The sequence below is a fragment of the Echinops telfairi genome, unplaced genomic scaffold (genome assembly GCF_000313985.2).
Source record: "Echinops telfairi isolate 266 unplaced genomic scaffold, ASM31398v2 ScPeMD7_60;HRSCAF=208, whole genome shotgun sequence".
Classification (NCBI taxonomy): domain Eukaryota; kingdom Metazoa; phylum Chordata; class Mammalia; order Afrosoricida; family Tenrecidae; genus Echinops; species Echinops telfairi.
This window is the reverse complement of record NW_022103958.1, coordinates 4,349,705-4,365,719: the sequence shown is the minus strand read 5'-3', so window position 1 is coordinate 4,365,719 and position 16,015 is coordinate 4,349,705. Positions and strand designations below refer to the sequence as shown.

Genomic DNA, 16,015 nt, shown 5'->3' with positions numbered 1-16,015 from the left:
AGGACTTTGTGGACTGGTGTTGGGTTAATGGGTTAATGTTGGACTTGAGGGCTTGGGCAGCATTGGGTTGAGGTGTTTTCGTGATGCACATTTTCTTTGCATAAAACTCTCTCTTATACGTGAATTGGTGTGGATTTGTTTCTCCAAAGTACCTAGACTAATACAGTTCCCAAGACTGAAACCGTTTACAGGAACAGAAAGCCGTCTTTCTCCTGAAGAACTGCCGGTAGGTTTGAACTGCTGACCACAGCCATTCACCCCACTAGAGCTCCTTGCTATTAAGGATAGAGTGGAACCATTAGTGGTGAAACTGAACATGGGCTGTGGATTAGAGAGCAATATTGCCTCGGTGGTAACTGTCCTGATTTTGATCATTGTACTGTGGTTATGTAAGATAGTATCTTGTTCTTCGGATACATTACATGCATTAGAGTATTTTTAGGTCAAGGGGCAAGACATCTCCAAGTTAATCTCAAATGGCTCAGAAGAACACACACACACACACACACACACACACACACACACACACACACAGAGGGGGAGAGAGAGAGAGTGTGTGTAAGAGAGAGAGATTAAGAATGACAAAGCAAATAGAGCAAATGTTCGTTATGATTTTGGACCATTTCTCAGCTTTTCTCTAAGTTTGAAATTCTGACAAAACAAACAGGAACAGAAGCCAAGAGGCGGGGGTGACATATTGTGGGCTTCGTTGGGGCTCAACTGGTATAAATGATGATAGTTCTTGGCTATCGGAGTCCCTGGGTTGAGCAAATGGTTCAAGTGTCCGGCTGCTAACTGAAAGGTTGGAAGTTCCCGTCCATCCGGGGATGCCTCAAAAGAAAACCCTGGTGACCTCCTTCTGGAAACGCATGGCCACTGGAAACCCTACAGAGCACAGTCCTACTCTAGAACACACAGGGTCCTCAGACCTGGGACTGACTTGATGGCAAGTGGTTGACCGTAGTCAGCGGATGATGGTGATGGGGGATGTGGGTACGTTTACAGCCCCAGCCTACAACTGACAGATATCCTCGGTTTCCTTTCTTCATCCACCAGCAGGGCCCACTGAGCTCTGAAGACAGCCATAGCCTGAGAGGAAGAGCATGTGCCCCGTGCTGGTCCCATCCCTCCACGTCCCCTAGTCTCCATCAGCTGCCAGCCAGCCAGCCAGTGCCGCCTGTCCTGGAGGCTGTCAGGGCTATGGGAGGATGCTTGGGTGCCACGCTTACCTTCCTCTTGCTGCCATCCAGCCCAGCAAACTCAATTGTCTTCATGCCAGCATCTGCCCAGTACAGCCGCTGGGACCCGTAGTCAATGGCCAGGCCATTCGGCCAGGTCAGGTTAGACGAGATGATGACCTGGCGGCCAGAGGCATCCATGCCAGCGCGCTCAATCTTGGGACTGGCCCCCCAGTCCGTCCAGTACATGTACCTAGGCATAGATAGGGGAGGTTGTACACCTTCCAGTTACCACGCAGTGGGGACTCACGGTACCCCGGGTCTCCGGGTTCCTGTCTGCAATGGTGCCCTAGCTTCCTGCTTCGGCTTCCATCCTCATCCTGGGCTCAGGGCTTTCTCAGAAGGTCGTACACCTCCTATCCCCATCACCAGGCACTCGAGGGTCTGAGAAAGGCAGAGCCCACTGACGACAGGGTGCTCAGCACGGAAGGCCAGCAGGGGGAATGAAGAAAGAAGACAAATGAAGGCAGAGGAGAAGAAATGTTTCCTTGCCTGGATGCACTAAATCATGACAGCACATACATGGAACAGATCATAGAATTTTGAAAGGGGGCCAGGAAAAAAAAATCACACCCAAACCCACTGCCACTGATCCAACGTTGACCCTGTCCAGCAGAGCAGAACTGCGCCCGGGGTTTCTGGGACTGTAAACCTTGACGGAGCAGACAGCTGCGTCTTTCTCCCTGGTGGTTGGTTGATGTGCTTGAACCAACAACCTCAAGGGTAGCAGACCAATGCTTAACCCAGGGTGCCACCAGGGTTCTCACAAAGGGCCCCATACCCCTGCCATCGAATAGATGCCTCCTCATGGGAACCCTTACAGACAGATGAGCACCATCCCTTAGGATTTCTGAGGTGATAAACCACTATAGGAACAGGCCGTCTCGGCTTTATCTTGTGTAAAAAGGACAACCTACATCCCCCGCCTCCCCTCCAAAAATCACTGCCATCAAAGCCATTCTGACTCAGAGCGACCCTCTGTCCCTTGTGGGGTTTCTGAGACTACGGGAACAGGCAGTCTCTTCTCGCTCTCTCGGAGAGACTGGCGGGCTGGAACTGCCATCCTGGAGGTAGGTGGATCAAAATCAGAAAACAGATTTTAAAAAATCAGAGGAGTGTGGTGACACACAAAAACTAAAGACACACGGCAAGCTAGGATGCCACTTTGCTATAAATCAAAACCACGACCAACATGTGCACTATGTCCACCGAAGGGCAACTTGGGCAGATGTCCCTCGGGCGCTCACAGTGGTTCTTACTGCACAGTGAGAGGAAGAAAGGGGAGGGGCTCACTTTCCCCAAGTTTTTTTTTCTTTCCCCCAAACGATGAGTTTTTTCACAAAGCCAAAAAAAAAAAAGAAAAACCCACTTGAAAAGGTCTCTTTGTCCCCAGAGGAAACGTGGCCTCCGTTCTCTGGGGTTGCTACAGCTGCCCTTGCTTCCCCGGGGTGCCTTCCAGGTCGGCCCCGTCTCCCTGACACCCAGGCTCAGTCGTACTCAGGCTTGGGCTTGTCTGAGGGGCAGGCACTCACCCGCCCATGGGTTCCACCACAATGTCCCGGGGGCGATCCAGGTTCTCCCAGATGAGCACCGTCCTCATGCTGCCGTCCGTGTTGGACACCTCAATGCGGTCGGTACCTACCAAGGAGGAGGAGAGGAGGGCCAAGATGCTCACTCCGGGCTTGGCCATTCACCCTCTTGTCCTCCAGGCCCAGCGTGCTAGAGATGTCCAAGGGCTATGCTGTGGCCGGGGTGCAACGGGGACTAAGTAAAGTGACTGTGAGAAGTGATGAGTGTCATTTCTTAGAAGAGCAAGGCTTCTGGGACCAGTCCCTTGAGACACTGTCTCTCCCGTGTAACACACAGAAGATTCAGAAGAGCTTGTTACATGTGGTAGTTATATAATCTCTTGTCAATTTAAGGCTGAAGAGTGAAGGGGTGGAGTATAGCCTGTCAATCAGGTCGTACGCAGCTTGTAAACCTCATCTGGAGGCGCTAAGGAGATAAATAGCTTGTTGGAGGCGGGACACTGGCTCACTCCCGGAGACACTCTCTACTGACAAGACACATGAATCTATGCTGATGGCAGCGAGAGCCCTGGACCTGGAGGAGCCACAAGGAGACCCATGCCGGCGCTGAGATGCTTCCACTGTCACTGGATCCACAAGACTATCCACCCACTGGCCTGTGATCTTCCTGCATTCAGCATCATTGCATGTGTTGCGTGAGCCTGAAGAGGAATTTGTAGCTAGGTATCGAACATATGGGCTTGATCTGGACTGGGCTGGGAGGTTTCTCAATACTCGATTGCTCTTGTATCTAAATCTCTTATACACATGTGAGTGTGTCTATGAATTTGTTTCTCTAGTCAACCCGAATCAACCCATTATGATACAGATTCCTGAACCGGACTCCCAAGGGCTCTGATTCAGTCGTTCTTGAGGAGGTCTCTAGAATCTGTAGTTCAGACACGTTCCCAGGAGATACTGTGCTCGGAGCAGCACCACCCCCACACCCATCTAGCTGATGGAAGATGCTGTTGTAGGCAGATTGTGATGGAGGGAAAACCACAGGGCTTCCTCATAAGGGTTCCTCATGTGAAATGTCACAAAGTGTCCCCAAGCAGAGGAAGGGCTGGGGAGGGAGGGGGGAAAAATGAGGAGCTGATACCAAAGGCTCAAGTAGAAAGAAAGTGCTTTGAAAGTGATGATGGCAACCTATGTACAAAAAATGTGATTGACATGACGGATGGATATATGGATTGTGATAAGAGCTGTACGAGCCCTCAATAAAATGATTTTTTTAAAAAAGTCCCCACACATCAGCTCCGTAGCTGCCATTTGATGGGCAAACACCCATCAAGTACGAGTTTCTGACTTCAGCTCCGCGGTCGCCACCCCTGGCCCCCCAAGGACTTCAGGCCGTGACAGAAGCAGTCCACAGAAGGACTCTGAGTCCAGTCTCCCGGAGGCCAAGGTTTTCAGTCAAAAGAATCCCAGAGCCCCAGGACCAAGGAACGGCAGTGGCCGTGGCTGCCCGCACATACCTGCATCTGTCCAGTACAGCTTATTGGTGACCCAATCGATGGCCAGGCCCGCGGGACTGTCCAAGCTGGTGTCCACCACCACCTGGGAAGGAAGCAAAGCTCTGTCACCAACTTGACTCTGACCCAGCTCTGGAGCCCCAACCCAGCCACTTCCCAAGGTGTGAAGGCACAGGAAGCTCTCCCCCTGAAGAGAGTACATTGCCCCCCGGCGATGTCTGCCCTCCCCAGGGGGCTGGCTGGGCCCACACTGGGCCCTACCTCCTGTCCCGTTCCATCCCACTTGGCCCTGCTGATGGTGTCAGTGCTGACATCTGTCCAGTACACGTGGTCATCCCGGGAGTCCCAGTCAAGGGCCACAGCACTGCGCACGTCAGCCAGTGGGATGACGTCGTCAGACAGGTCCTCGGTGTCGAAGCTGATCCGACGGATGTCCATCCTTCGGGCAAAAAGCAGGAACTTGTCAAGACCTGATCAAAGGCCGAAAGGGGTCTTCTTTTAATGCTCTCCATCCAGGAACCGTGACAGACACAGACGCTCACCTGCGTGACATCTGGCTCAATCACACTTCCTGGGTTCTGGTGCCCTTTGCCCCCTAGTCTTCACACCTCAGGCTCACTGGGAGCACTGGACCACCCACCCTGGCAGAATCAGACTTGGGGATCGAACGGCAAGGGGCTCTATCCAGGGCCCAGAAGGGGACCTGTTTCAGCGTCTATTAGCGCTCACGTCAACGTTTCTCTCCTCTGACTTCCTTCATTTTCCTCCTCGCCTCCAGTAGGCCACTGCCCTGCCCACCTCCCTCTCCTCTGACTGCTCAGACTGCTTTCAGGTGCAGCTGTTCCACTCGCCATCGAGGCCCCTCCCTCCTACACCTCTCTGTACAGGAAGCAACAAGGACTATTAATCGAGCACTTCCTCCACACCAGGCCCCAAGCTTGGTGTTTTTCCTGCCTGTCCTCATTAACCTCCCCCCCATCCTTTGCGGCACATCACACTTCTGACTCCCGCAATCCTGAGGGTACCCGAGGACCAGGTGCGTTGCCCAGGATCACATGACCACAGAACTCAGCCTGTCTGACTTGAGAACCGTATCTGGGGCCACTTCCCCTAGAGTTCCTTCCGGCTTCTCCTCCGGCTCTGCCCCTAGCCTGGTCTGAGTACGTCCCCACGAGACTATTCTGTCTCACTTGACCAGCTGTCTTCTTCCAAGCGCTGGGAAACCTTTAAAGGGAAGTTGCTGGGAAAACCCCTTCCTGTGCCCGCACCAAGGCCATATGGGAAGAGCTGGGCACAAAAGAACACCAGGGGGAAACTCGGGGCAGGAAAGGAGAAAAAGGTTCAATCTGTGGTGACAGAACACTGCGCCTGTTTCCTCCGAATGCTTCCCTGCACCTCACTCTCCGGGAAGAACCCAGATCCAAGTGGATGAGAGTCTAACCAGGCGTAAGCAGGTCACGCTGCAGGTGAGGACAACCAGTTACCCCAAGCTCCTCACGGGTCCGACCACAGGCCTCTCTCTGAACTATGCTTAGGAACCGTCAACCGTTACTCTGAGCTAGACGGAGCCACCCTTGCAAGGCAAGGACCTTGTAGGCCCCCAAGGAGGTCCAGGCAGCAGGTCAGGGAGAGCCCAGGCCACTGGCCCACGTGACGGGGGTGGAGGGTGGGGATCCCATTGTCTTCCACTTGATATGTAGCCAATAGCAACAAGTGCCCCCCCCGGGGTGGCTCAAGTTTGTGACTGGCTGTTCACCTCCAGGTGGGTGGTTGAAACCCACCCAGTGGCTCTTCAGAAGAAAAAAGGCCTGGGGATCCTCTTTTGTCAAGATTTCAGCCAGGAAGCCCCTATGGTGCCCGCCGGCTCTGCCACACGGGGGCACGAGTCAGAGTCAACTTGCGGGCAGCGCATTTCTCCCCCTATGTGCACGGGGCAGCCTCTAGGACCCTCCTGGATGAGGGGCTGAAAGCGAGGGATCCTGAGGGGAGGTGAAAGGTCTGCCCCCAGCCTCAGCTCCCATGCTTTTTAGAAGGGCCTGGCACCCTCCTGCTGCCCTGCCTCCTGAGATGAGAAGGAGCCCTGGAGGTGGAGTGGATGGTACACTGGGCTGCTATTGTGCCAACTCCACTGTGCTAACCCACAAGGTCAGCCGTTCAGAATCACCAGCTGCCCCAAGGGAGAAAGAGGAGGCTTTCGATTCCCGTAAAAGGGTTCGTAGAAACCCAGAGGGGCAGTTCTACCCTTCTCCAGAGTCACGATGCCTGGGCATCGCCTCGATGGCACCGAGTGTGTCTTTGGAGTGAGAGGAGATACTGACAAACTCCAAGGGGTGGTGCCACCACTGAGCCTTCCGCTTGGATAGAGGAGTCCCCAGCTTCTGCCGATCTCCCTCTCCAGGAGCCTGGTGCCTCCCCACACGATGTAATCCCTCCAACGCCCACCCCTTGCTCTTCCTTCCCTCCCCCACAAGGCCCCTGCACCGAGGCTGGAGGCCCAGGCTCACTTACTCTGGGCACAGGCGTGGCTGCTCATCTTGCGGAAACCGGTGGGGCAGGCACAGGTGTAGTTCTGGCCTCTGGGTAGACACAGGTGAGTGCAGCCTCCGTTGTCATCCCCACATCGGTTCTTCCCTGCTCAATGAGCCCAAAGCAAGAGGGCCAGGTCAGAGGCAGGTTTGCAGAGGCGGTCCCAAGGTTCGGGAGCTGGGGTTTCACTACAGAGGGAGGGGCCTAAAAAGAAGCCCTGGTGGCCCTGTGGTTAAAGCGGCCTACTGCTGCAGAGAAGGGTCAGAGGTTTGAAGCTACGGGCTGCCTGTGGGAGAAAGACGTGGCAGTCTGCTTCCAACACGATGACAGCTTTGGAAACTCAATGCGGCAGGTCCTCTCCTGCCTATGGGGTTACTATGAGTTCCATCAACCAGATGGCAACCGGCTTGGTTCGGGCTAAGTTCCCTGAAGACAGAAACTTTCTGTCTGTCTGTCTGTCTGTATATGTTCCAGTTGATATAGGAGGCCTGGTGGTGTTGTGGTTACGTGTTGGGCTATGATCCGAGAGGTCAGCAGTTCAAAACCACCAGGCGCTCTGCAGGAGAAGGACAGGGCTTTCTATGGCCGTGAAGAGTTACCATCTCACAGGGGTTGTTCTACCCTGCCCTGCGGGGTCACTGTGAGTTGGTGCTGACTCGACGGCAGTGAATTTGGGTCCTTTGGGTTCCAGTTGACAGGTCAGTCATTACCGGACATTCAGAAGAAGCCCTGTAAACATGTATGTGTGTGAATTAGCTGGAAATGGTGAAGCTGACAAGTGAAGAGGGCTCAAAGTCCCTGCAGCTTTTAGTAGGGATGACGCCTCAACACAGACAAAACAAAGATGCTCCCAAGTGGACCAATACCCACATCACACTAAGTGGAGAAAGGACTGAAGCTGTCAGGGGTTTCCTCTTACTTGGATCCACAATCAATGACCATGGAGCAGCAGGCGAGAAATCAAAGGATACGCTCTCTTGGACAAATCTGCTGCATACGTGTTTGGTTTTTTTTTTAATGTTAAAAAAAATGAAAGCTGTTTTGAAAATGATGATGGCAACACATGTACAAAAGTGCTGAACACAATAGATGGATGCCTGGATGGTGATAAGAGCTGTCGGAGCCCCCAATGAGATGATTAAAAACAAGCAAACAAGCAAGCAAACAAACAGCTGAAAATATGAACCCGGAACTAAGAGAGAGCCAATCTTGGAAGAGCACAGATGTGAACAAGAACCGGAAAAAATACGATTCCTTAGACAAGCTTTGCAGTTTGGGTGTCAGCCCGACCTAGGTCCTCACACTGTGCTTGGAAGGAGTCTCCAGACACCAAAACCCAGACTCCCTGTGGGACTGCCCTGATAGGTACAGGACCCCAGCCTCAGGTGCCCACCACGGTGGCTCTTAAAATGCAGCTAATCTGAACTGAGATGTGCTTTTGAGCGTAAAGCACACACTGGATTTTGCAGACTTAAGATGGGGGAGTAGATTTCCTGTTCAGTTTCGTACTTATTTCATGTGGAAATGAAAATTTCTATATCCTTTCTTAAGTAAAATACAGTATTGAAATTTTAAAAAAATCGAAGATGTCACTTTGAGGGCTAAGAAGTGCCTGACAAGCCATGGTCTTTTCAGGCATGTCATGGGGATGGGGGATTGGGTGGGGGGGGGGGCAGTGCGCTGGACAATGACAAAGAAAGGCTAAAGAAGAACTGGGGTCTCTGAATCCCTGTGCTGGCAGAGAACACGGACTAGGACCCATGGACTGGCGGAAGAACACGCTCATCTGTCTTTGGAGAAGCACAGCAAGCACATGCCTTGGCAGCAGAGATGGAGAGACTCGGTCTCATGTACTCTGGACACGTGATCAAGAGGGACCAGTCCCTGGAGGAGAGTGTCAAGCATGCTTGGTAAAGTAGAGGGGCCACCCAAAGAAAAGGCAACCCCTGGACACAATGGCTGCCACCCTGAACTCTCGCATGACAATGGCATCTCGATGGGGTCTCGATGAACCTGAACTGACCCCATGAACCTCTAATGACAGCAGCCCAGCAGAGTCAAAGTCTGAATTCACGAATTTCAGTTTTGTACTACCCTGGATGTCCAGCAGAGGGAGGACGAATCCTCGGCAGAGTCAACCCTGACCATTCTGGCTCTAAGCAAAGGCAACTGTGACAGGTGCAGGGAAGGCTCTCAGGCACCCCGGGTGGGCAGTGTCCTACCTGGAGGCTGGCGCTGGGGGTGCAGGGTGTGGATGTCCATGGGGAAGTGGAGTTTATTACGAATGATTTCCTGGTTCTTGCCGGTGAATTTGTTGGCGCTGTTGATGCTCTTGGTATGCCAGTCTGTCCAGTAGAGGCTGTCTTCAAACACCGTGATGGCAAAGGGATGTGGGAGGCCTGGTGGGAGGGCAGGAAGACTTCAGTCCAGACATGGCCTGCCCCCTCTCGGGCAAGGCTCCTGGGGGCAGAGACGGGATGAGAGAGAGGGGCAGCTGCAGGGCCTCACCTTGGCTAATGACAGCCTTTCGGTGACTCCCGTCCAGGTTGGCCCTCTCGATGACATGGTGTTTGGCATCCACCCAGTACATGCGGTGCCCGGCATAGTCGATGGTGAGGCCGTTGGGCCAGAAGAGGTGGGTGTCGGCAATGATGCGGCGCCCGGAACCGTCCATGCTGGATGCCTCGATGCGAGGGGTGTTGCCCCAGTCGGTCCAGTAGATGGTCCTGGCCGGAGAGAAAGGGAAAACTGAGAGGCTGGCAGGCGGCAGAGGGCAGGCAGGCAGCTGGGTTAGCAATTGGCGGTTCTCAGTTTAATCCCACCAGCCTCCACAGCCAATCAACCCCACTGCCACTGAGTGGACGCTGACTCCCAGTGCCCCTCCGAAGACAGAATAGAATGGACCCCTGGGGTTTCCAAGGTTGCAAACCTTTACAGAAGCAAAGAGACTGCTTCACCTTTCTCCTATGGAGGGGCTTGGGGGGGAACCTCAAAATATTGTCCTTTGGGTTTGCAGTCAACCACTCAAACCACTGTGCCAACAGGGCAACTTTCTGACCAGTCCACAGAGCGCTTTTTAAAAAAACAAAAACAAAAAACATTTGAATTGAGCCATCTTTTAAAAAATGAAAAAAAAACCCAAAACAAACCAAACAATCTCACTGCCATCGAGCGGACGTCCACTTACAACAACCCTATAGGACAGGGTAGAACTGCCCCTTGGGGGTTTTAAGATTGTCACTTTTTATGGGAGTAGAAAGCCCCATCTTTTTCCCTTGGAGTGGCTGGTGGTTTGGAACTGCTGACCTTGAGGTGAGCAGTCCAGTGTACCATCCACCACGCCACCAGGGCTCCTCCTCATTCTAGGAGGTAGGGCGCTTTGTCCAGAGGCAGCAGGAGGGCACGGCTACGCTAACAGGGCTTGCTGAGCCATCTCTGAACAGGGTGTTTATTCACTTAACAACCTTTTTGTTAAATGCACGCCACCTACTATCATCGAGTCCATTTGGACTCACGGTGACCCTGTATAGGGCTTCCACGGCTTTGTAAAGCTTGACGGGAGCAGACAGGCTTCGCCTTCAGAGCAGCGAGTGGGTTTGAACCACTGACCTTGGGGTGAGCAGTCCAACACTTAGCCAAACAGAACCATCAAGGTTCAATGTACTTGCTGTGGGCAAAGTCCCTGGCTGGGCCTCACAGTCCATCACTGAGCTGCGAAGGGAGGGGGCGGAGGTTCGATGCCTCCGGAAGCTTTCCAGAAGAGCTGCTGAAAGCCCTATGAACTCGGCTCTGCTCCAAGGAGGACAGGGTCGCTGTGAGTTGGCACCAGGTGAATGACGGCGGGTACTCTGGGACACCCGCCCTGGGGATGGCTGTGGACAAACGGCCCCACCCTTGGGGAAGGGGCAACCCAGTGTCATATGAGTTAGGACAGGACTTTTCTTCTTTGTTATGTCTCTTTCCATGCCCTATTTCTCTCTCTCTCTCTCTCTCTCACACACACACACACCTACTCACCCAACCACTCTGTGGTGCTACAGCTGACCCAAGACTGCCGGGGTCTCAGAACAGACACTGCCATGCTCTCAGTTGACAGCACTGGATCTTTAAAAGTCAGAGGTTAAGAACTTCCATTTCCGGGGACTTGTTTCCTCTAATTATAAAAGTGACTATTAATTTTTATGAATGAGCTCAACCCTCGCAGCTAAGAATAAAGATAGCTAGATGCCTATAATTTATCTAAAGTGAAGTAGGTGCCCTTTCAAAGGCCTCCTCTCTTTTCATCTTCGCGCAGCGATGAGGGAGGTAGGATTCTTATCACCAACCTCAATGAAGTAAAGGGAGGCCGAGAGACGGTGAACCAGCCCAAGGCCACCGTGCCAGTTAATGCAGAGCCAGGTGTGCCAAGGCGCAGAGACCATGACCTTGACCCCACACCGTGAGAGATTTCCCAGTCAAGCCTGTTCCTGAGACTGCAGGAGAGGTTCGGGAGACAGAGGTGTCACTCACCCCTCCATGGGGTGCAAGGCGATGGCCCTCGGCTTCTCCAAGTTCTGCCACAGCAGCACCTTCCGGTGCGTTCCATCCAGGTTGGCCACCTCAATCCTGGAGGTCCCCGAGTCGGTCCAGTAGAGTTTGTCATGAACCCAGTCCACGGCCAGGCCCCCTGGTGGAAAGAGGCCACAGAGAGGTGTCAGGGATGCCGTGCAGGCTCCTCAGTGCCCTGACACCAAGAGCAAACTCTCAGATGGAGTCTTTCCATGGAATGGGCTGGGCACGGATCTAACCATGTTCCACGCCCTAACTCATTTATTTCCACAGCAACTCTGTGAACTCCAGAGTGGGGTCCCCATGAAGAGGAGAGTCTAGGGGAGTCAGAGAACTAGCCAAGTTCAACCGGTCCCTCCTTGTAGCGACCACACCCCTGCTTTTCAGACTGACCCACAGGGACCTTCAATGCCTGGTGTGTGTGGGGCTTATCAATTATGCCCCAGGGCTCTGCAGAGGCCCAGGAGAAGTTCCGGAAGCTGGAGATTCAAATGCACCCCGTTCCAAATGCGACTCGACTTTGCCTGCTTATGAGAAGGATGGCTCGAGACTGTGCAAAGTGCTGGCTGCTGGTGGTGTTTGCTTGTTTGTTTAAATCTATCACCATATGAATACGTGTGGCAGCACTGGGGGTTAGGGATGGGGAAGGGGCTGCATGGTGAAGAGCTTGCCTGCAAGCCCCAGAGTTCAAACCCAAAGAAAGGCCTGGTAAAGGGCTTCCAAAGGTCACCGCTCTGAAAACACAATGGGGCACTTCTCCTCTGCCCACCCCAGGACGCCAACTGGACCACCACAGCGAACATCTTGACCAAGAAGAACAGCTTCGATCCTGAACGATCCAAGCAAACTCCAGAAATGAGCTGGACCAAACGGGAGGGCTGATGGAAAACTGTCACGCTCATCCATAAAGACCTGAGTCCAGGTGCGATGTAGCAACGTAGCAACGAAGAAAAATACAACTTTCCTCTAGTTCCTAAATGTTTCCTCCCCACTCCCACTATCATGATACAAATTCTACCTTGCAAGTCTGGCTAGACCAGAGGATGTACACTGGTACAGATAGGAACTGGAAATGCAGGGAATCCAGGGCGGATAATCCCTTCAGGACCAGTGGTGTGAGTGGCGATACTGGGAGGGTAGAGGCAGAGTGGGTAGGAAAGAGGGAACCGATTACAAGGAACTATATGTGACCTCCTCCCTGGGGGACGGACAACCGAAAAGTGGGTGAAGGGAGACATCGGACAGGGCAAGATATAACAAAATAATAATTTATAAATTATCAAGGGCTCATGAGGGAGGGGGGATCAGGGAGGGAGGAAAAATGAGGCCCTAATGCCGGGGGTTTAAGTGGAGAGGAAATATTTTGAGAATGATGAGGGCAATGAATGTACAAATGCGCTTTACACAATTGATGTGTGTATGGATTGTGATAAGAGTTGTATGAGCCCCTAATAAAATGATTAAAAAAAAAAAAAAGAAGAGTTGTATGAGTCCCTAATAAAATGATTAAAAAAAACCAAAAACCTGACTCCAAGTGACCACACACATCGACACTATCTCGCGTTGTTGGCAAGGCTCAACCAGGGAGCTCGTGTGATCAAGCCAAACCTATGAAATCAAGGGAGTCCAGCAAATGCCGACATTCCCCCCGAGATTTCACTGGAAGCAATGACGGCACAAACCCTGCTGCCCCCCACCCCCCAGGTTTGAAGACCACTAGCCAGTTCCCGTTACCGCTGACCCAGGGGACCCGGCCCCTACCTGGGCTCTCTAGTCCAGTAGATACCACCTCCTCCACGTTGCTGCCATTGAGGTTTGCCCGGAGGATCCGGTCCAGGGTGACGTCGGACCAGAAGACCAGCTCACGCCGGTGATGGAAGTCCAGGGCGATGGCGTTCTCCAGGTTGTTGAGCAGGAGCGTGTACTCGGAGCGGTGCGGTAGCACCTGCCGGATGTCGATGCGATTGGCGAACAGTAGCACAGGCTCCGGCCCTAGGACACACAGCACACAAATGTGGCCCCACTGGGCTCCAGAGCTTCCCCTGGTGCCCATCAGCACGCACCCCCAGCTCCTGTGGCCCCTAGGGCTTGCCCCCAAGCACACAGCCAGTGGAGTGGCGGACTCAGGACTATACTGCCCCTTCCCCAGGGTCTCTCGGGTCCCAGAATGCAACCCGCTGCTCTTTCACTGAGACGGACATAGTGCTCAGGAATCCCTGAGGTCCAGAGCTCCCGGACCCAGCCCTCCACCCCGCAGTCCGACACCAGCACCCCGCCTTACCCAGAGCCTTGCAGCTGCGCCGGTCAGGCCGGAGCTCGTAGCCTGGTTCACACCAGCACTGGAAAGCCCCCTCACTGTTGGTGCAGCCCTGGCTGCAGTACCCCTCCTCTGCACACTCGTTCACATCTAAGAGGACCGGGCAGAGTCAGACCTCCTCTTCTGCCACCCTCCCACTCCACACACACACACCCTCACCTCCCAGGCTGACTGGCTGCCCTCCTGCCCACAGATCTCTCTGCTTTCCAGGCCTCGCAGGAAGGTTAGGGTAACAAGTGCTGAAGGCTTTGGTGGAACCCCAACTCTGCTCTCCGCCAGCTGTGTGGCCTTCTGTAAGTTACTTAACCTCTCTGTGCTTCGAGTATCCCGACTGTCAGACGTAAGAGAGCGTCCTTACCTCTTAGGGTTACCGTGTGACAATATGGGAGGTCACATCTGTCTGTGGGCCCGACCCACAACCAACCCAGCTGCCTGTCTGCTCCCTGCCCAGCTTCCTGGCTCTGGTTCCACCCAGGCCCCAGCTCACCCTGGCACGTGTGCCCATCATCGGCTAGCCGGTAGCCTGTGTGGCAGGTACACTGCACGGCCCCCCGCACCATCTGGCACTTCTGGGTGCAGCCACCGTTGTTCACATTGCAGCTTTCCTCGCCCGTCCGGGGCCCTGTGCCAAGCAAGCCAGAGATGGGAGTGAGCCCAGAGTCCTCCTCCAGACAGCCAACGTGGCCTTCCACCTGGACCACAAAGAGCGGCTCCCGGGGTGGCTGGGATGCGAGGGGAGGATCCCTTTTGAGCGCTCTGGGTGGGGGTGCGGCTGCCCGAGCGCCCCCGAGGACACTCACGGCAGTTCTGCTGTGGGCTTTCGTCACTGTTATCGCCACAGTCATTGACCCCGTTGCACAGCTTCCTCTGCCCAATGCAGCGGCTGTTCCAACACAGGAACTGGTCCGAGGCACACTGCGGGCTTCCTAGAAAGGAGGGAGGGAGGGAGGGTCACTCCCAGCTGGGCTGCACAGGACAGGAGCAGGCCGGTCACTTCCTAGGCCGGGCTGGAGACAGAGGCCACTCCAGGTGGGAGGGTCAGGGTGCGAGGCTGGAAACCACTCAGGTGGGACCAGCTGACTGTCTCCCTTTGTTTGCCCCCCAGGACATGAGGAGGGGGTGATGGAGAAAGGGCAGCTCCATGCCTGACACTTGGGGGAGCTGCGGAGGTGGGGGTGAGGTGACACGGAACTGGCAGCCACGGATCTCTAGGCCCTAAGGCTGCAGGTCAACAGGGGCACTTGGGCTTGACCCTGGTCCTTAGGAAGGGCGGGAAAGCTGGGGAACAAGGACCATGTGGAATGGGGCATCGCCTCTGAGCAGCTAGATGAGCAACAGCCACCCAACCGCAAGGGGCAGCACAGGGAGCTGCAGGACACCCCACCTGGGTCCTCACAGTTCTCCTCGTCACTGCCGTCAGCACAGTCGTCCTCGCCGTCACAGCGCCATGACAGGCGGACGCAGCGGCCTGACCGGCAGCGGAACTGTTCGGCCGTACACACGGAGGTGGCTGGGCAAAGCAAGAGCCCGGTGAAGGGCTGCCCCACCTCTGCCCGAAACCCCACCCTGAGAGTCACAGCTGGGCCCCAGGCCCACCACCCTCCCTGCCAACCCCTTTGTGTGAGTCAGAACCAGGAGCCCCTTCCTCAAGACCTAGGGGCCCCAGTGCCATTGTGATTATGCGTTGGACCGTGCGACCCACAAGGTCAGCAGTTCAAAACCACAGGCCAATCCTCAAGACAAAGCCAGGGCTTTCTCTACCCGGGGAGAGTGACAGTCTCGTGAACTCCCAGGGGCGGTTCTAGCCTATTCTATGGGGTCGCCACGAGGCAGCATCGACGCAAGTCAACTCAGCGAGCTTGGTTTTTTGGGGTTTTTTCCCCATGATGTGGAACCCCAGTGGCTTAGTTAGGGGGGGTCCCGTGCTGGGCTGCTGACCACCAGGTCACCAGATGCTCTGCAGGAGAAAGATGAGGCTCTCTGCTCCCCTAAAGATCGACCAGCCTCGGGAGCCCAAGGGGCAGTTCTCCTCTGACTCCGTCCTAAGTGTCCCTATGAGTCAAACTGGACTCGATGGCGATGAGCTTGTTTTGTTTGTCCCACAAGGCCCTTTTGGAACTTCTGGGTCGCGCCAACAGTTACGTTGCGTGGCCACTGACCAAAGACCGGTGGGTCTTATCCACTCAGAGGTGCCATGGGCTACAGGGCTGCCAACCAACTTCCGAAAGACTACAGCCACTGGAAAGCCTGTGGATGGATCCCAGTTCCACTCTGACCCTCATGGGGTGCCTCAAGTGGGAATCAACATGGAGGTGACTGGTTTGGCCTCCCACGCCCCCCCCC

At 54.4% G+C, this 16,015-nt stretch overlaps 1 protein-coding gene across 1 annotated transcript in view; it reads right to left on the bottom strand.

The window, feature by feature from the left end:
* LRP4 (LDL receptor related protein 4) overlaps nt 1–16,015 on the bottom strand; it is a 51,627-nt gene that overhangs the window by 29,038 nt on the left and 6,574 nt on the right. Inside the window, exons 8-20 of the mRNA XM_013006073.2 lie at nt 15,057–15,182; nt 14,473–14,598; nt 14,160–14,294; nt 13,637–13,762; nt 13,117–13,347; nt 11,317–11,473; nt 9,316–9,533; nt 9,030–9,206; nt 6,790–6,912; nt 4,543–4,751; nt 4,285–4,366; nt 2,771–2,876; nt 1,230–1,431 (exon numbers count right to left, since the gene is read on the bottom strand). Of these exons, the coding sequence (XP_012861527.1) occupies nt 1,230–1,431; nt 2,771–2,876; nt 4,285–4,366; nt 4,543–4,751; nt 6,790–6,912; nt 9,030–9,206; nt 9,316–9,533; nt 11,317–11,473; nt 13,117–13,347; nt 13,637–13,762; nt 14,160–14,294; nt 14,473–14,598; nt 15,057–15,182 (2,018 nt within the window). The remainder of the gene's footprint in view (nt 1–1,229; nt 1,432–2,770; nt 2,877–4,284; nt 4,367–4,542; nt 4,752–6,789; nt 6,913–9,029; nt 9,207–9,315; nt 9,534–11,316; nt 11,474–13,116; nt 13,348–13,636; nt 13,763–14,159; nt 14,295–14,472; nt 14,599–15,056; nt 15,183–16,015) is intronic.